Source organism: Quercus robur, chromosome 11 (assembly GCF_932294415.1).
Source record: "Quercus robur chromosome 11, dhQueRobu3.1, whole genome shotgun sequence".
Classification (NCBI taxonomy): Eukaryota; Viridiplantae; Streptophyta; class Magnoliopsida; order Fagales; family Fagaceae; genus Quercus; species Quercus robur.
The window spans coordinates 3977938-3999562 of NC_065544.1; the positions used below are offsets into that span (position 1 = coordinate 3977938).

At 33.1% G+C, this 21625-nt stretch overlaps 1 protein-coding gene and 1 pseudogene across 1 annotated transcript; both read left to right on the forward strand.

Moving 5' to 3' along the window:
- Positions 1-1276: 1276 nt before the first annotated feature.
- Positions 1277-2454, forward strand: LOC126704626 (heat shock 70 kDa protein 1-like; annotated as a pseudogene).
- Positions 2455-16344: 13890 nt separating this feature from the next.
- On the forward strand, positions 16345-21311 carry LOC126707453 (heat shock cognate 70 kDa protein-like). Its single transcript, XM_050407101.1, has 2 exons — positions 16345-16692; positions 19693-21311. Exons 1-2 carry the CDS (start codon positions 16479-16481, stop codon positions 21198-21200), a joined length of 1722 nt encoding a protein of 573 aa, XP_050263058.1. The 5' UTR covers positions 16345-16478; the 3' UTR covers positions 21201-21311.
- The last annotated feature ends 314 nt before the right edge of the window (positions 21312-21625 follow it).

The following is a 21625-nucleotide window of genomic DNA, read 5'->3' on the forward strand; positions in this document are numbered from 1 at the left end:
TGTGGGTGCCCGAGGATCGACGATGGATCTGAAGAGTTGCAATATAATTGTGGGGATGTCGCAGTCCATGAACCCGAGGAGGAAAGTTGCCCAAGGAGAGGAAGAGATGGGTTAAAGTACTCTAAGGCATTCCAAGTGGGAACAAGAATTTGAAAAGAGAGAATCAGTGGTCATAGGGAAAATTTCTAGTTTGGAGTAGCCTGTTGCCTCCGCATTAAATGATGGGCAACAGCTTTGTCAGCTGTATTGATGAGGAAGTGACCTAAATAATGTAAGTCACAGTTAAGCAGACTCCTTCCACCACCTTCTTCAAATGTAAAAAACGACAAGTGTCATGAGAGGAGGGATGTTAGGTGAGGATGGATGGTTGAGATATGATAAAGGGAGGAGTATATAAGAAAAGGAAGGATCACGGAGAGATGGACCTGGACACAAGTATCAAGAGACAAAGAAGAAACAAGAAGAACACTTAGAGAAAGAGAGTGAACAGTAATAATTCCTATGTAATTGTGGCCTCCTCGGACAAGCTTCTAAGGATAAAGTGGTTCACCTATCTAATACGATTGGACTTTTCTTCCTTGTTTTTGTCCTCGTGCGAAGCCCCCCTTTGGTTGTCTTACAAATTCTTTGTTTTGGGCCATGGTTGAACTGATCCAGCCACTATTCTAAGTGGGCTTGGGTCGCCAGATTTTTTGGTTCTTATAATTGGCCCCATCTATGGGAACGACAAAGTGTGGTGGATTTGTCTTGAGTATTCATGACTAACATAGGCTAGGATAGGGAGGAATAGGTTGGTTTGTAAAGGGAGAACCAGTTTGTTAACCTAGAGTGAAGAAGAGATAGGCAGCATACTCCAAATGTTATGGTAGAGTCTTACCATACTGAGCGGAGTTATTCAAGGCCTAGGAGTCAGGTCTCACATGATCAGGAGACAAGGAAATTGCAGCGAGAAATTGATCGCCTACCAAGTGATGGTTCTAAGGGAAACAGGGACCGTTCATATCATCGTAGGTCTAGAACTCCATCTAGTGAGTCCTACTCAACTTCTTCTCGTAGGAATAGGTTGGATAAGAGTAGTAATAAACGTGAGAAAAGGTCTTCCCACCATGGCATGGGAAACGATGCAATGAGTAAGGCCCTATAACAGATTTCTAAGTCACCCTTCATCAGGAGGATTAACAAGGCAAAACTTTCTCATCGTTTTTCTCAGCTGACATTTACCATTTATAATGGGAAGACTAATCCCGTAGAGCATGTAAGCCATTTTAATCAGAAGATGGTTGTCCTGGGCACAACTGTGAAGAATGCTGTTGTTACTATCCCTACTTACTTCAATGATTTCCAGTGTTAAGGCCATAATGGATGCTGGAGGCATTGCAGGCTTGAATGCTCTATGTATAATCAATGAACCAACTGCCGCAGCCATTGCATATGGTCTTGAGAAGTCTGGCTGCGTTGGTAAGAAAAATGTGCTGATTTTTTATTTGGGTGGTGGTACTACTGATGTCTCACAACTTACTATTGAGAATGTAGTCTTTGAAGTGAAGGCAGTTGTTGGAGACACTCACCTTGGAGGTGAGGACTTTGATAATAGAATGGTAAAACTCTTTGTTGCAACATTTAAGAGGGAACACAAGGTGGACATTAGTGATAGCCCCAAAGCTCTTAGGAGACTAAGAACTGCTTATGAGAAATCAAGGCGGATTCTTTCTTCTGCAATTGAGACTGACATTGAAGTCGACTCTTTGTATAAAGTTATTGATTTCTCTTCAACTATTACCCGTGCCAAATTTGAGGAACTCAACATGGATTTGTTCAAGAAGTGTATTGATATTGTGAAAGAAGTGCTTGACCGACTCTAAGATGGACAAGAATTGTGTCCAAGATGTTGTTGTTTTGGGTGGTTCTTCCAGAATTCCTAAGGTGCAGCAGTTGTTGCAGGACTTCTTCAAAGGAAAGGAGCTATGTAAGAGCATTAATCCAAATGAGGTTGTGGCTTATGGAGCTGTTGTTCAAGCTGCTATCTTGATTGGTAAAGATAATGAGAAACTTAAAGCTATTGTGCTCTTAGATGTCACCCCTTTGTCTCTTGGCATATTAACTGATCCTACGAAAGATATGTCTGTTTTGGTTCCAAGAAATTCTGCCATTCCTGCCAAAAAGGAGGGAAACATCACAATGGTGAAGGATGCAAAGACGTACAAGGCTAAAGATGATGAACACAGGAAGAAGTCTAATGCTAGGAAAGCTTTGGTGGACTATGCTTGCAAGGTGAGGAATACTATCAATGATGAGAAGATTGGTGCCAAGTTTGACCCTAAATGTAAGAAAAAGATTAAAGATGCTATTGAACACATATTTCAGTGGTTAGATGACCATGAGCTCGTGGATTCAGGACTGTATGAAGAAAAGATAAAATGGATCCAAAGCGTTTGCAATCCCATTAGTATTTGAGGCAGCCCCAAAAAGTTTCTAGAGTTTTACTACATTTGTGTTCGTTCTAGTGTTTTCTTGTTAGTTATTTGGTCTTTGTTAGGCAATTGTTGGAAATTTTGAAGACATTTCCATTGATAAGGATTTAGCTTCAACCCGTAGCTTGGTGTCGTTGAATTCTGTTTCAGTATACATATCTAATTTTATTATTATTATTATTGTTTAAAAAATAAACCTAATTTTATAAGAATTTATTTGGTATTTTTTTTTTGAAACAAAAGCATATCATTCATTTAATCAACAAAATTAGCATTTTGGTACAAAGCTTCTCTAGCTATTGGAGGAACATCTTCCATCCAAAACATATCCTCAGTAATATTCCTAGCAAATTGGGCTAATACATGAGCAACCCGATTCCCAACTCTTCTAACACAATCAATCCTTACCCACAACAAATTACGAATCAAATGTTGAATATCCCCAACCACATTCCCTAACAAGGACTGATCAATCTTCAGCGTTGAAATAGCTGTCATGGCCGAGTTGTTATCTCCCTCAATAACTAATTATGAGAAACTCGCATCCACTGCAAACTCAATCGCTTTCCAACAGGCAAGTAGTTCAGCTTCCTTACTGTAAAACACTTCCGGACCCTTAGCTGCCATGGCTGCCATAACCTTTCCTTTCTCATTGCGTATAATAGCACCAAAACCCGATCTATTGAGGCCTGAAAACACTGCTACATCAAAGTTAAGCTTGAAGACTGACTGAGGAGGAGGTTGCCAGGTATCACGAGCTAGCTGCCTAGCTGGTTCGGTTCTCATATGATCTTGGGCAGTTCGATATTCCTCTAACAGCTACCTGGCTCGATTGTTCAACCATCCCGGGTCATGAAATTTCCCTCCATATACAACCCAGTTTCTTTGATTCCAAATCTGCCAAGCTTGCACCAGAAACTCCTCCATGTCATGTAGCTCAATCCGATCCAGTAAGTACTCTATAAGGTGAGTAAAATCAGCCAAACCCGATACCCCCTTTTGCAGAATTTTCAAGCTACCAACCCACACATCCTTGGCCGCCTCACACTCCCACAAAGCATGGATTGCTGACTCTGAAAATCTCATACATATAGGACACATCTCATCCTCAATTATTTTCCGCTTTGACAGATTCTGTTTTGTTGGCAAGATATCATTGCAAGTTGTCCACCCAAACACTTTAATCTTGTTTGGAATCCGAAGTTTCCATAGTGCAACCCACGCTTCTGTCCCCACAAAGCCCCTTGAGCTTTCAGCTAAATTTCCACTGTGCAATACTTCCCTTGCCGCCTTATATGTAGACTTGACAGTAAACAACCCCTTTTTATGGTGCATCCAGATTATAGTATCCTCCACATCTCGTCGGCTTAGCTGGATTCTACAAATGGCTTCTGCATCCGACTGCTCAAACATGTCCAAAATAAATTCAGATCTCCAAGCATGCAATTCTAGATCAATTAAGTCAGCCACAACCACCTCTCGGACCTCCTCCCTAAGTGGAAACAAAGGCGCATTTGTTGGATAATTCAGTATCCATTTATCCCCTAAAACCTGAATAGAAAGACAATTCCCAACTCTCCAACAACACCCCAACTTCAAAATAGGCAAAGCAGCTACAATACTCCTCCACATAAAAGAGCAATTTGGGGATTCCTTAGCATCAAATAAGTGAGTTCTAGGGAAATATCTAGCTTTAAGGCATTGATATACTAAAGAACTATCATCATGCAGCAACCTTCATCCTTGTTTAGTTAACATAGCTAAATTAAATGCCCTTAAATCCCTAAAACCCATTCCTCCATCCTTCTTTGATGTTGTTAACTTCTCCCATCTTTGCCAATGAATTTTCCGTTCGTCCCCCACTTGCCCCCACCAAAATTTAGCACACATTACATCTAATTCATCACATAGCTTTAAAGGAAGTTGAAATACACTCATGGTATATGTAGGAATCGACTGAGCAACTGCTTTTATAAGTATCTCCTTACCAGCCCTAGACAACAGCTTCCCTTTCCAACCCTGCAACTTCTTCCAAATTCTATCTTTCAAATATGAGAATATATGATATTTAGATCTCCCTACCAAGGTAGGCAGCCCCAAATATGAGTCAAAACGATGTACCTCCTGAACTCCCAAAACCCTAAGAATATCTTACTTCTGGTTAGCAAAAGTGTTACTGCTGAAAAATACTAAGGACTTCTCCAAGTTGATGCATTGACCTGAAGCATTAGCATATGTTTGAAGCACCTCAGAAATTACCTTCACTTCATTTTGTGTTGCCCTGCAGAATAAAAGGGAATCATCTGCAAACAACAAGTTAGAAACTTTTGGTGCCCCTCTGCAAATAGAAGCGCCATGGATTTTACCATCATTCTCTACTTTTGCAAATAAAGATGTGAAACCCTCTGCACACAACAGAAATAAGTATGGAGAAAGAGGGTCTCCTTGTCGGATTCCTCTAGATGGAAGCACATTCCCATAAGGTTTCCCATTGAGTAGAATAGAGAATGATGTGGTGGTAACACAAGTCATCACTCTCTCAATCCACTTTTCTGGAAAACCCAACTTTTGCATTACTCCCTATAAAAATAATCATTTAACTCGATCATAAGCTTTGCTAACATCTAGCTTCAAGGCCAACGAACTTGTCTTGCCTTTCTTCCTAACATGCATAGAATGCAAAGCCTCATATGCCACAATAACATTATCTGTAACAAGTCTACCTAGCACAAAGGCACTCTCGGTGGGGGAAATAATATCAGGAAACACTTGTTTTAGCCTATTTGCTAGAGCTTTACAAATAATCTTATAGGCAACATTACAAAAATTGATTGGTCTGTATTCAGACATTTTCTCTGGATTCGTCACTTTAGGAATGAGCACAATATTGGTATGATTTAAATTAGGTAACATGACTCCATTATTCAAAAAGTCTAACACAGCATTCACAACATTATTACCCACTATATGCCAAAATTTGTGGGCTTTAATAAATTTAAACAAACATAGTTTATCACTATTTGTTACCCTAAAAATAATCACTCTGGATTTTTGATAATTTGTATGGTAACTTAAAAAAAAAAAAAGATCAACTAAAAGTTAAAAAGATTTCATTTTATATTATATATAAATATTGATGTATATATATATAGATTAGAAAAGTAAATTTTCTTTTACCAATTTTTTAGTGGCCTGGTTCCCTTGAAATCCTAGAAAGGTTTTTTCTTTCTCCGTAAGCAAAATTTCCTGTCTTCTAAACGGAAAGGAAAACAAGGCGATATGGTGTTGAAGTATAATCATGTCTCAGGAAATTAGCTTATAATCATGTCTAGTGTTAAAAGCCATTATATTTAAATTGATATTTTCTGCCCAGTGGTAATTAAAGTTCTGTTTATAAATTTCAAGCTTGTATTCAAATTGAAGATTTGAACGTGAGATCAAAACGAGTAAAATCAAGGCACAAGCCGCACGACACAACCCAAAACGAGTGTAAACTAAAAATCTTCCTAAATCTTGAGGAACCAACAAAAAAAGATTATAGATTTCATCAAACACCAATTTCGAACTCTCCTTTTGGCTTCAAATTCAACGAGGTAAACTTAAAACTAATTTTGGCACCACCTTTGGGTTTTTCTTTTTTTAAATAAAAAGAATCAGCTTCGGCTTTAATTCCTTTACAGGTTCAGCCTATGTAGACTTAGTAGGCTTGGTAGAAATCTCAGCTTTGGGCCTGTAGTCGAAGATGGTCACATTGTTAGGCCGAATTGGAGGTCCGAAATGTTATATGTTTGGGATTTTGTGATTGAAAGTGATAATCACCGACCAAGAGAAAAATCGTAGAAACTACATTATGGGCTTTTGCAAATCCATAAATATAGGGACACATAATTTTTTGCCATTGCAATTATTATATAACAAGTAAGTTGCCCGTATGATGCACGGATAATTTTTTGATATTTTATGGAAGACAGTTTTGAATAATATTGTACATATATTATAAAGAAAAAGTAAACTAAATTAGAGTAAAGAAACATATACATTTTGAGATATTAAAATTAGTTTAGTAGTTTCATTGTATATTTGTAGCTTTCTCAAGGTAAAATTACTTTTTTTTTAAAATCATGAAATTAACCAAAGATAAATGCAAAAGAGTAACATGACCATGAAAATCAATTAATTTGTGTTGTGTTCACATATTTCATACCATAAAAAGAAAAATATGTCCAACTCTCTCACTATCTTCTACTCATCAATAGTGTGACATTAAGACATGATGTGAGCAAATGTGTATGCATGTATCTTATAGATAATTTAAAATTAAACCATGTTAAAACATGGTTTTATTTTGCAAACCAAATATTCTCTCTACTTAAATACCCAAAACAAAAACTATCCAACCAAATTACCGAAACCTAAATCATATTTATGCCCCTAATTTTAAAAAGAAAAAAGAAAAAAGAAAAAAAAAACTGTAGGGGTTTCGGCATCTTCATGGTAGTGGGAGGCCTGTATAATAGAGGTGGTGACCTCTTAGCTAGATTCCTCTTTCTCTCTCTTTCAAATGCTTTGTCAGTCTCAAGTATTTTATTTTGGTAATACATTGTGAAACAATATTTTTTTTTTAATAATCCACAACATTTTTGTCTCTCTATCTCTCTTCAGAATCTTTTCTGGTTAGTTATTACTATTAGCCCTTAATTATTATTATTTTTTTGCTTTTTTTAAAATACTAAAATGGTGAGTACGCTAAAAGACATGAAGAATAGAGAAAAATGTGGTGTAAGCTTAGTCAATGAATGAGACATTAATGAGATAACAGTAAAATATGTTAATGTGAACTTTTGAGTAATAGTAAAAAAAAAAAAAATGATAATAATGATAGAGGTTAAAAAAAGCTAAATGCAAAATTAGAGTAAAAATTATGTAGAATGTTTAACATATTTTAAAGTAATAACATAAAGTAACACTTATTTTCCAATTCCAAAATATATTTATAGTTAGTTTTCAATTAGAATTGTTTAGTATACCAGTGACATTAGATAATCAGTTACATTATATGAGAAGCTCACTTGGTGTTGGTGATGTAGAGAGATAGAGCCAAGAAAGGGTGTGTTAGACTTATCCCAAACTCAAATGATATGTATAGGTTCCTCATATTATTATGAACCTTTTTTTTTTTTTTAGAATCACAAAAATTAAAAGTTATTCATGATTTGAGATAGATTAAGAAGAGAATCAAGCACAAAGGCACAATCCCTCGTGTGTGATGTGTGTGTTTGATTCAAAATAAAAATAAAAAGATAATTATTCTTCATTGCTTGAGAGAGTGTGTTGTGATATGCTTTTGTGTTAGACTCATTCCCTCTCCTTTACTTCTATGTGTGATTGTTTCTCTAAAAAAAAGGACAAAAAATCAAAATGATAGAATGATAGCATATTGGGGAAACAAATATAATTGTCAACAAAAGAATTGTGGAATGTTTATGAACAAAGTAGGAAAAAAAAATTGATTTTGCATCTCCTTTTTTTTTTTCCTAATATCAAAGTTCATGTCAAAAAGAAATGAAAAATTGAAGTTTATATGATGTGCCAAAACATTAGTATTTACTAATCTAGCCAATTCTTGCACCAAAGAGAAGATGGAACAAAATCCACCTAGGTTTATGATTTGCAGAATATGACGCTTGTGCTAGATGGAAGCATAAATGCACCGTGCTCATTTTTCCTGAAACCAAACCGTTAAAATTGGGAGTTTTTTTTTTTTTTTTTCAATTATCTTTTGGTCACAACTTAATTTAAAACATAGAAAAACAACCATCAATCTATTAAAATTTGAACCTTGAAAACTCATTCAACCACAAAGTCTCCGTAAAATTTTGGACTAATAATGGGAATTAGAAAAACTTACCCCCCACGCTAAGCAATATAGGAATAACACAAAACATGGTTAGTTTTACTTAGAAGAATTTAAGCTCTATATATGGGAAATTGATATTAGGAAAGTAAGATAAGAGGGCCTCTTCATTTTCATTGATATAATGGGTATGACATGAGAGAACAAATTGTAATAAAAAGTAACTTAAGAAAAAGAGAAAAAATATATTTAGCAAGGATTTGGTAGGATGTGTGGGCTTCAAATGTTTGGTTCCACTCGCCACAGCCATGCCTCCAAACCACCCAAATTAGATCAAAGCAAATAGTTCTTTTGGGGCTTTAATTGTGGAGAGATAAAGATTTAAGGCTATAAACTTTTAAGATGTTGCAAAAGAAATATGAGTTACATTTGGTTGGTTAGTCCATTTAGGGAAAAAAAAAAAAAAAAAAAAAAAAAAAAACAAACAAACAAACATATAGCAAATCATCAAATATTTTTGAAAGCAGCCAAAGGTACCCACCCAAACAACGTATCAATATATCAGAAGAAATAGAAGAGAGATAAAAAGATAGAAAAAAAGGTCACTTACAGTTGTTGCCTGAAAAACAGTCGATGAATGGGAGAGATCTTGGTGATTTGGTTCCAAGCAAACCTTGCCATAGGTAAACAAACATCACAAAATTGAACAAAGAATTAGAATTGGGTTTTAAATTTTATGTAAATACAGTGGTATATTTTTGTTTCTGGCAATAGAGAGATAAGTTCCTTATTCATAAGGAAACCAAAACACCAGTAATAGGGACTACCCAAGATAATATTTGAGGAACCTCAACCATCACAAATTGGAAAAAAAAAATTCCCCATTCTTCTAGATCATAATTTGTGTAAAATAAATGAAATGTTGAATTGGCACCTTAACTTTCTCATTGCAATCGAAAGCTTCATAATAGACTAATTCAAATGTTTACAATTAATCATTTAATAGATAGATAAGCACTTGATAGAACCACAATTGAATGAAAGAAATCTCACCAATCTTCGTTTCTCCTATGAGCAACACGTGAAATAACTATTTTTCATTCACCAACAATCATGTTGTCTAAATACCAAAACTTCATAACAATTTGAATCAACTATTGTGGAAAAAGATAGCTAACATAATCAAAAGAGACAAACGATTAAACATTGAATCGCAATAGCTAATAGAACAAAACCTAGGATCTACTTATTAAAGCCAAAAGTGATGGGATTTTCAATAAAAATTAATGCCATAAAATACCAAATGATTAAACATTGAATTGGAATTGTGAATCTAGAAAGAAAAAAAAGTTGTCAAACAAAGTAGCTAGCATAGGGAAAACCAATTACACATGGATAGACATGTCTAAAGCTGATTAGCCATAAATCCATTGAAAAATAAAAGGGAGGAAAAGAAGAAAAACTCACCTTACTGGTAAAACAATCAGAGAGGAAAGAGAGATTGGAAATCTTAAAGAAGTTTAATACGAGGTGGCAACTGAAGCATCTAAAGAATTCAAAGAGTTAGGGGTGAAAAGGGATGTCATATTGTTTATTATCATTAGCTAATCCTTACTACTGCACACCCTTGGTGCGATGGTCACTCCATAGGTATAAGTGCTTGTGGGGGGGGTAAAATCTGGGATTTAAGTCTCCAAGAGGGAGTTTTACACACACATATACACTTAAATTAGGCTAGTGTAAAATTCTATCTTCTATTAAAAAAAGAAAAAATAAAAAATAAAAAACTAATCCTTATCATTTACATTAGCTATTAAAGATGGGCTTGGGTTATTTACGATGAATGGTGTTTGAGTGGTAGAGAAGAATGGCATGAAGAAGTTAACGTGAAAGACTAAACGTAACATTAGACTGCCATATGGCAGGACCTTATGCTTTCCCGCATGAGGTCTCTGCTTTTATATATATATATATATATATATATATTGATATTGGTTGATTGATTGGTGCATAATAAATAAGAAATCAAGGTAGATTTATATGTAAGTGATGTTATTCTTATCACAACTTATTATTTATAATATATTGTTTAAAATATTATGAAAAAAAAGTTGTCCTTAGTATAATAATGCAAATCATTAACCAGTACAAACTGTATAATACATGAAAAAGTTGGACAAAATAATTTATATATGATATTGATATATAAAAAGCCAGATTAGAGAATTTATTGAAAAGAATATATCTAATTTAATTATAATTTTTAAAAAATAAACTAGATTTATTTGGTATTGGGTTGCTTTATTTATTTTTTTAAAAAAAGTGTGGATTTTAATTAGTTTAAACAAACATGGTTTAGCACTATATGTAATTCTAAAATTCAAATTAAATGTATATTTGGCTAATGATTTGAAAAAAAAAAAAAAAGGATTTTAAAAACTTATATGGTAACTTTAAAATTATTGAACAAAAATAAAAAAATTTAATGTTACATAATTACATTATATAAAAATAAATAAAAAATTCCTAAAAAAAACATTATATAAAAAATTATGTAAGTATAGATATAAATATAGATTAGAAAAATAAATGTTTGTTTTCCAAATTTTTTTTAGTGGTTTTTTGGGCTGTCGCCTTGAAATTTCGCCCCTTTGATTTAGCAAAATTACATGTTAGACCTCTACAGAAAGAAAAATAGGGCGTAATTTCAAGGCTTATAATCATGTTAGAGCATCTTCAGCAACTTCTCTATATTTTTGTACTGTTTGGACAGTGAATAATGTCATTTACCTTTTACTTACCTACTTTTTTAAATGCATCTTCCAACAGATTTTCTATCATTTTTCAATCTCATTTAAATATTATTTCTTCATTCATTATTTATTCATTTTTTAACATATGTATCCCCATACCCCCATCCCCACTCCTTTCTTTGCTAATTTTTTATTATGTTTTATTCTTTTGCTAATGAACAGTAGCACATCAGGTTTGGAGAATGGCTGTTCATTAGCAATTTTTTTTTTTTTTTTTTTTTTTGAGCTTTAAAGAAGCTGTTGAAGCTCATTTTTCCACTTTTTTCTAGTTTCATTCTCTATATTTTGCCTTTACCTACTTTATTGGAGATGCCCTTAATAAGGAGAAAGTATACCATATTTCGGTAATACCAACTCAGCATCTATTTTGGTATTTCTTACCCAATAAATAAGTGACACCTATTTCAAAAAACCACATCAAATTACTCCAATAAATTAATCACAATCTTTTATATTATTGGGAAGATAAGTTAATTATTTATTGAAGTAGTTTGATGTGGTTTTTTGAAACATGTGTCACTCATTTATTGAGTAGGAAATACCAAAACAAATGCTGAGTTGGTATTACCGAAATATGATATACTTTCTCCTTAGTAAGGCTTATAATCATGTCAAGTGCAACTTCTTAAAAGCCATTATGCACAAATTGAGATTTGATGCCTAGTTTGGAGTGCCTCTCAAGTACTTTGTATTCTATAGTAGTCTATCCTCCTTTATGATGCTTCTTCCATTCTCCTGGGGGTCGGGGTATTGGACAAGGAGATTCCACTTGGATGCATTCTCTAAGGACTTGTATCCAGTAAAAGAGAATCTTTTTTTTTTTTTTTGTTGAAAATAAATTCCTCTTCCATTATTTTTTTTATAATATATAATATCTCAAATTTAAATATTATTGATATATGAATTTAAAAGGAAATTACAAATACGTAACAAAGACCATTACAACTTAAATTAATCATGCATTGTTAGAGCATTCACAATGGTAAATGTAAAATTTTAAGTTTTTTTTTTAAATTTTTTTATTTTTAACATCTCAATAACTTATTTTATCTATTTTATCACACCATTTCATAACTCTCACTATATCAATTCTCTTATTTTTCACATCTAAGCCAAACATTGTTTATTTATTTATTAATGATAGGCCAAAAACGTATTGACCCCTTGTGATTAAATTAATTGATTAATTAGCCAAGTTTATTAATTAATCAAATTAACATGCAAAGCATGTGGTAGCACAATCAAATCACCAATTAAACTAAGTATGCATCGGAAAATAAATGACACGGTGATTTGTTTACGAATGGGAAAAATTTAACGGCAAAAACTATACCGGGTGATATTTAGGTCACCACTCCTGAAATTCCACTTTTATCACAACAAGCGGTTACAAGTAAAGGAATCCTAGTACTTTATACCAACCTACAGTTGAACTCTTACCCCAATACCCAATTGGACTTGTTCTGTAGTGACAATTTCTCATTTCGATGCATGGCTCCCAAGTACGTGACTAATCAATTGCGTGGATCCCAGTACGTGACTTTAATCACCAACTAGAAAAGGTTGTTGGCTGCAAAGTTCTTCAGTTTATCCTAATGATGAAGATCAAGAAGATGCTTGGTCACAAAACCCTATGGTGCACATACACAGCAACTTCTTCAAGAATGATGAATTAGGGCAAAACTTTGTCTTCGGTCACAATTTTCTTGAACAGACTTTTCTCAAAGCTTGTGCAACTTGTGAACTCTTTGACGGCCCTTAAAATAATCATTTTATATGTCTAGGGTTAGGAAAAAAGAAGTCCCAAAGACACATTCACGTATTCCAAGAAAACATATCAGAATTTCTGATTCATTCTTAAACCTCGACAGATATGAGGTGTCAAGCAGTTGTCGAGTAGGTGTCGAACACACGAGCTAAACAGCTTTCTTAAACTTGATAGATGTAACTGTCGAGTTTTAATGAACTTGCACTTCACAACTTGTTTCTTGGACAAACTTGATGACTTCAACACTTGATCTTGAAACACAGTTTCTTGAAGTATTAAAAACACCTAGGTTTACCTAATTACAAGTAAAGTACGTTTTGTCAAACGATTAACCAATTACATAAAATAGTGACATATATTCCTAACAAGTGAATTACATATGTCTTAACAATTAATTTCTTTCTCACTTCTGCCCTAACAACCCACAATCGGCCACATAACCTATCATCAAAAAACCTATCACCACTACTCCCACAGCCGGCCACAAAACCCATTATATCACTACAAAAGAGAGAGCGAAGAGAGAAAAAAAAAGATTTGAGTTTGAGGAGAAGAGAAAAAAAATGATAGAAGAAAGAGAGAGAACAGGTCGGAGAGCTAAAGAGAGAAAGAAATAGAAGAAGAGAGAGAATTGGAATTAAAAAAATTTATAACTCTATAGCTATAGTAAGCTATCATTTTTTATAGTTATTATAATTTGGAGCTAAAATTTTTAACTTTAGCACCATCAATGCAGCATGCATTTTGTTGTTCATGGTGCTAAAAATAACTTTTTAGCAAATTAAGAGTATCACTATATGAACACTATTATACTAGCAATTTATATTATTCTTCAAAATTTTACGTTTAAATGTAAATAAAAATGTTTGTTGTGGGTGTATTTTTCTTAACAGCAATGTTTGTTGTGTAATCATCAGAGAAATTATAGAAATCAAGAAGAAAAAGAATTAAAATTAACACATCACCTATACGTAAAAGTGCACATTTTAAATGTAGGACCTGTTTATATTTAAGACCTCATTTTCTCTTTTTCTTTTTCTTTTTCTTTTTCCATCTTAAGTGGAAAGGAGGAAACTTCGAGGTTAAGGGATATAGGTTGTCAAGAAAAAAAAAAAAGGGTTAAGGAGATTGTACCGTCTTTAAGCATTCATCGTCAAAAGTGTCTCATACATACTACTTTCTTCTATTTCTATTTGCTTTTCCTAAAAGCACTTGCCCATGTGCATGTTAAGAATGGCATGAAGAAGTTAACGTGAAAGGCTAAACCTAACATTAGAGTGTCATATGGCAAGGCCTTATGCTTTCCCGCATAAAATCTCTGCTTATATATATATATATATATATTGATATTGATTGATTGATTGGCAGATAATAAATAGGAAATCAATGTAGATTTATATGTAAGTGATGTTATTGTTATCACAACTTATTATTTTTAATATATTGTTAAAAATATTATGAAAAAAAAGTTGTCCTTAGTATTGCTAGAAATAACATAATGCAAATCATTAACCAGTACAAACTGTACAATACATGAAAAAGTTGGACAAAACAATTTATAAATGATATTGATATATAAAAAGCCAAATTAGAGAATTTATTGAAAAGAATATATCTAATTTAATTATAATTTTAAAAAATAAACCAGATTTATTTGGTATTGGGTTGCTTTAAAAAGTGTGGATTTTAATTAGTTTAAACAATCATGGTTTAGCACCATTTGTAATTCTAAAATTCAAATCAAATGTATATTTGGCTAATGATTTGAAAAAAAAAAAAAGGGGATTTTAAAAACTTATATGGTAACTTTAAAATTATTTAACAAAAATAAAAAGATTTAATGTTACATAATTACATTATATAAAAATAAAAAAAAATTCCTAAAAAAAAGATTATATAAAAAATTATGTAAGTATAGATAAAAATATAGATTAGAAAAATAAATGTTTGTTTTCCAATTTTTTTAGTGGTCTTGTTGGCTGTCGCCTTGAAATTTCGCCCCTTTGATTTAGCAAAATTACATGTTAGATTTCTACGGAAAGAAAAATAGGACGTAATTTCAAGGCTTATAATCATGTTTAGTAAGGCTTATAATCATGTCAAGTGCAACTTCTTAAAAGCCATTATGCACAAATTGAGATTTGCTGCCTAATTTGGAGTGCCTCTCAAGTACTTTGTATTCTATAGTAGTCTATCCTCCTTTATGATGCTTCTTCCATTCTCCTGGGGGTCGGGGTATTGGACAAGGAGATTCCACTTGGATGCATTCTCAAAGGACTTGTATCTAGTAAAAGAGAATCATTTTTCTTTTTTGTTGAAAATAAATTCCTATTCCATTATTTTTTTTATTAATATATAATATCTCAAATTTAAATGTTATTGATATATGAATTTAAAAGGAAATTACAAATACGTAACAAAGACCATTACAACTTAAATTAATTATGCATTGTTAGAGCATTCACAATGGTAAATTTAAAATTTTAAGTTCTTTTTTTTTAACATCTCAATAACTTATTTTATCTATTTTATCACACCATTTCATAACTCTCACCATATCAATTCTCTTATTTTTCACATCTAAGCCAAACATTGTTTATTTATTTATTAATTTCTTTCTCACTTCTTCCCCAACAACCCACAACCGGCCACATAACCTGTCATCAGAAAACCTATCACCACTACTCCCACAGCCGGCCACAAAACCCATTATATCACTACAAAAGAGAGAGTGAAGAGAGGAAAAAAAAAAGATTTGAGTCTGACGAGAAGAGAGAAAAAAAAAATGAAGAAAGAGAGAGAACAGGCTGGGGAGCTAAAGAAAGAAAGAAATAGAAGAAGAGAGAGAATTGGAATTAAAAAAAAATTATAACTTTATAGCTATAGTAACCTATCATTTTTTTATAGTTACTATAGTTTGGATGCTAAATTTTTTAACTTTAGCACCATCAATGCAGCATGCATTTTGTTGTTTATGGTGCTAAAAGTAACTTTTTAGCAAATTAAGAGTATCACTGTTAACACTATTATATTAGCAATTTATATTATTCTTCAAATTTTTACGTTTAAATGTAAATTAAAATGTTTGTTGTGGGAGTGTTTTTCTTAACAGCAATGTTTGTTGTGTAATCATCAAAGAAATTATAGAAATTAAGAAGAAAAAGAATTAAAATTAACACATCACCTATACGTAAATGTAAACATTTTAAATGTAGGACATATTTATATTTAAGACCTCCTTTTTTTTTTTTTTTTTCTTTTTTTCTTTTTCTTTTTCCATCTTAAGTGGAAAGGAGGAAATTTCGAGGTTAAGGGATATAGGTTGTCAAGAAAAAAAAAAAAAGGGTTAAGGGGATTGTACCATCTTTAAGCTTTCATCGTCAAAAGTGTCTCATACATACTACTTTCTTCTATTTCTTTTTGCTTTTTCTACAAGCACCTGCCCATGTGCATGTTAAGTATTTAGGGCCTTCAACCTTTCAGTTCTAAATTGCCTCATAGTCTACTTTCATCTACAGTATCTACTTTAGTTTTGATTAACAAAAGTCTTTGGGCTTCTATTCCCGACGACAATGTCCGACCATGGAGAGGGTCCGGCGATAGGAATCGATCTGGGAACGACGAACTTGTGCGTGGCAGTGTGGCAAAATGGAAGAGCAGAGATAATAGTAAATGATCAGGGAAAGAGGACGACACCATCTTATGTTGCTTTCACTCACACGGAGCGCTTGGTCGGTGATGCGGCGAAGACGCAGGTCGCCAGGAACCCCACCAACTCCGTCTTTGGTAATCTTCTAAATTTTTTTTTTTTTTTAAGCACTTAGTGTTATACTCCCCATTAATAATAATAAGGTGATTCGTGAAAATAACTTTGATCACATTAGGGGCGGAGCCCCGGGGGGGGGGGGGGTGGGGGGAGGAACTGCCCCCCGGACTCCTCCTGAAAAGTCACGTAGGAAAAAAATTCAAGAAAACAAAATGTCTTGTTATAGAAAAACAATCCTAACACGTAATATAAAAAAGGAAAAAGCTGTATAGATCATCCCATTTACCGTAATACTACTTATTTTCTCTTTTAAGCTTTTATATATTGTCCAAATTTATAGCTTATCACCATATATGACACTTTACTGTTTAACTCAATTTTCTGGCAAAAATGGCCCATTACCATCAATTTTCAAAATAATTTGCCCAGAAACACTGTTTCCAAACTATATAGCAATATACCACTTTTTAGGTACTCGAGCTTGCCAAGCTCGAGTACCATGTTTTTTTAATCCACTATCAACCTATATTCAAGGAGCCCTATAGTGGCGTTTTTAAGCTCTATAGTGACGTTTTCGGGCCAAAAAACGCCACTATAGGGCCCCTTGAACCTGTTATGGGACTTATAAAAAATTTTTGCAGGAAAACGCCGCTATAGGTCCCAAAAACGTCATTATAGGGATTAAAAACGCCACTATAGGGCCCCTTAACCTGTTACGGGGGACTTATAAAAAATTTTTTGCAGGAAAACGCCGCTATAGGGCCCGAAAACGTCACTATAGGGCCCCCTAACCTGGTATGGGGGTTTAAAAACGCCGCTATAGGGCCCGAAAACGTCACTATAGGGCTTAAAAACGCCACTATAGGGCTCCTTGAATATGGGGCGACAGTGGATTAAAAAAACATGGTACTCGAGCTCACCAAGCTCGAGTACCCAAAAAAGTGGTACATTGCTATATAGTTTGGAAACAGTGTTTCTGGGCAAATTATTTTGAAAATTGATGGTAATGAGCCATTTTTGCCCAATTTTCTTCTGTTATCATTCTCCTTATTTTTTATTATTATTTTTGGGTTTTTTTTTTTCACCGCAATGATGGTGGTCTTAAATTTTACACTCTATTATTATTATTTTTATATAGAAAAGATAAACTAACTAAGGTCCCAGTACGGTATTGAAATTCTCAAACCTCCACTATCCATTTTTTCTCCTTCTTGACTTTTTACTTTCTAATTTTACAGGTTATTGGCTTATTACTATACTTTTTTACTTTGATTATTAGTGACTATGCAATAGTTTAAAAATATAAAACATCAAATACTGTTGAGCAAATTAAATTTGTTATGAAAAAATAAACTATAGTTTATACTATAGTTATTTACAATAGTTATCTATTAGGTTATTAATATTGATTGGTTTTTTTAAGGTTATTTTAGTTTAATATTGTCTTTAAACCTTGCCCCCCTAAACTAAAATCCTAATTCCGCCACTGGATCACATCCATTGTTAGCTCATCACATGAAAATTAATAATAATTCCACATAAATTTTTATTTTATTTTATTTGCTAAATTGTGAATGGGTCAGAATTGAAAAAGATAGTCTTTCTAACCTCTGTTTGGGAAGGAAAAAAAAATTGTCTACGTCAAATTGACAATTATATTACATCACATAATAACTCATATATAATTTGTTTTCTGTTTTGTTTTGTTTTGTTTTTTTTTTTTTTTTTTAATGTCATATTAAGTTGATAGTAACAACTAACAACTAACAAGTCACATATTTTTCTATAAAAAAAGAAAATCAATTTCTCGATGGATATCATAAAAGGTGGTCATCATTTTAGTAAGCAGAAGCAGATGCAATTTAAAGGTATCTATATGGTGGTAAAATATACATGTCTTTTTATTTTTATTTATTTTTATTGAATTACTATGCAAGGTACTTTTTTTTTTCTTTTTTTATAATAAAAAAAATGGTTAGGAGGAGGAATCATTTATTTTCTATTTTTCACCATGTTAGGAAGGCAAACTCCTTAAGAACAGAAGAAATTGAATGATTTTTTTGGCTCCGATCCATCCCTGGTCTCCTTCTAATATATTAATTTATTTTTTGTAGTTAGAAATAATATCAAACTATGTTAGCTTAAATTAATTAAAATTCACCATCTTTTTTGATAAGTTACCAAATAGTACAATTTTTATTTATTAAATTAGTTTTGACCTTTTTTATAAATTATGTAATCAAATTTTATTTATTAGTACTTATTGAATTAATATGTATCATATATAATTTTTTTTTTATCAAACTTTTCCCATGCATTAATTGCTCAGATTAGTGAAAATTTAAAGGAAAAATGGAACTTATTTTCCAGAACTTTCTAGTTTTTCCATTTACAAAATTAGTTTGCACTCAAATATTAGCCAAAAGATGATGGGATATTCGACTTAATCATTGTAATATGTCTGGATTAGCTAATTATTATTTGCCTTTTATTTTATTTGAAATTAAATTACGTAAAAATATATCTATACTTTTTTTTTGGGAATAAAAATATAACTTTACTTTTTCTTCGAATGATAAATATATTGCTATACTTTATCTAATTAAATAAGTCAAAAAAAAAAAAACCCAAAAAAAAAAAAAGGAACTTACCCGAATATATATCACAATGTTTTATAGCATTCATATTCACCATTTTGTAGACGACAATCTCATTCAAATTCTACCACGCATGGTGTTAAAAGCTATCAATTACGGGTAGTTTTGGCTTTATTAATTGTAGTTAATATGAGCTTAATTAAAGTTCTCTGTTACAAATTTCAGGCATATATTATCGATTTAAATTAAAAAATTTCAAGGCCAACAACAAGAGCTTAAGCTGCCAATTTTTGATGTTTTCTAATTCTACTTAAATGTATATATACCTATGGACAAGAAATGAATAATTTATTTCTGCTCCTTATGCTTTATTGTTGTCAAATCATTTATTGATTCCTTAAAGTGGTATTGTCATATATGCAGATGCCAAGCGATTGATTGGTAGGAGATTCAGCGATCCCTTGGTTCAGAGTGATATCAATCATTTTCCATTCAAGGTCATCGAAGGTCCTGGTGATACGCCTATGATCATTGTCGAGTATAAGGGCAAAGAGAGGCACTTTTCTGCTGAGGAAATCTCATCTATGGTCCTTAGAAGGATGCGTGAGATTGCCGAAGATTACCTGGGCACAATTGTAAAAAATGCAGTTGTTACTGTCCCTGCCTACTTCAATGACTCACAACGTAAGGCAACAAGGGATGCTGCAGGCCTTGCAGGCCTGAATGTCTTGCGTATAATTAACGAACCAACTGCTGCCACCATTGCTTACGGTCTTCATAGGATGGACAGTAGCATTGGCAAAAAAAATGTACTGATTTTTGATTTGGGTGGTGGCACTACAGATGTTTCACTAATTACCATTGAGAAGGGTGTCTTTGAAGTAAAGGCTGTTGCTGGAGACACTCACCTTGGAGGTGAGGACTTTGATAACAGAATGGTAAAGCATTTCGTTAATATATTTAAGAGGCAGCACAAGGTGGACATTAGTAAAAACTCCAAAGCTCTTAGGAGGTTAAAAAACGCTTGTGAGAAAGCAAAAGAAGTTCTTTCTTCTGCAATGGAGACTACTATTGATGTTGATTCTTTATGTAATGGTATTGATTTCATTTCAACTATTACCCGTGCCAAATTTGCGGAACTCAATATGGATTTGTTCAGGAAGTGTATCCATATCGTGGAGAAGTGTTTGACTGATGCTAAGATGGACAAGAGCTGTGTCCATGATGTTGTTGTTACAGGTGGTTCTTCCAGAATTCCCAAGGTGCAGGAATTGTTGCGGGAATTCTTCAATGGGAAGGAACTTTGTAAGTGCATTAATCCAGATGAGGCTGTGGCTTGTGGAGCTGCAGTTCAAGCTGCAATCTTGACCGGAATGGGTAATGAGAAACTTCAAGACATCGTGCTCTTAGATGTCACTCCTCTGTCCCTCGGAATAGAGGTTCATGGATCAGATATGTCTATTGTGATTCCAAGAAATACCGCCATTCCCACCAAGAAGAAGGAGATATATACCACCATGAGGGACAACCAAACTTCTATGTTGTTCTCTGTTTACATGGGTGAGGGAGATAGAACTTGTGACAACAACTTATTGGGACAATTTGAGCTTTCTGGCATTCCATTAGCACCTAGGGGTGTTACTAAGGCAAAACTTTGTTTTGATATTGACACTAATCGTATCTTGAATGTTTCTGCCAAGGAGATGACCACTGGCGTGACGAGTAAGATCACTTTCACTAATTATAAGGGAAGACTGTCCAGTGAAGAGAATGACAGGATGGTCCAGGATGCAGAGATATGCAAGGCTGAAGATGATGAAGACAGGAAGAAGTTTGAAGCTTGGTTAAAATTTGGCGGGCATGTAGTTAATGGAATTGCGACAGTGGCGGGCCTATATTTCATGGGGGCTGGAAAAATAAAATTTAAGTAATAATTTAATATTTTATCCCTTAATTTAATTTTAAAAAAATTTTCTGTGCATATTTTCATAAAAACAATGAATTTAAGGACTTTTATAAATTTTGTATAATTTACTTAGTAATCTTATTAATTTGCATGCGATATTACAATTTTTTTTTTTTTTTGAGAACTGATATTACAATTTCCCAACATTTTTTAATTTCCTTAAAAGACTGTTTTATTTTTCTAAGGTGGGGTGACTTCATATCTTTTTAGATGGCAAAATCTTAAAAAAAAAAAAAAAATCTAATTTTGATAAATAGCATGACACTGTAAATTATTAAAAATTATTTATAAATAACATGATATATATAAATTATTAAAAATTATTGGGACTATGGGGCCATTGCCCCCGGCCCTTAGTACCAATATGGCTCCATCCCTTACAAAACTATT

Bases quoted from the DNA above. Each gene is read 5' to 3' on its own strand.
- LOC126707453 (XM_050407101.1), top strand. From the start codon at position 16,479: ATGTCCGACCATGGAGAGGGTCCGGCGATAGGAATCGATCTGGGAACG. The intron at 16,693-19,692 runs GTAATCTTCTAA...TCATATATGCAG, and splicing joins CCCCACCAACTCCGTCTTTG to ATGCCAAGCGATTGATTGGT.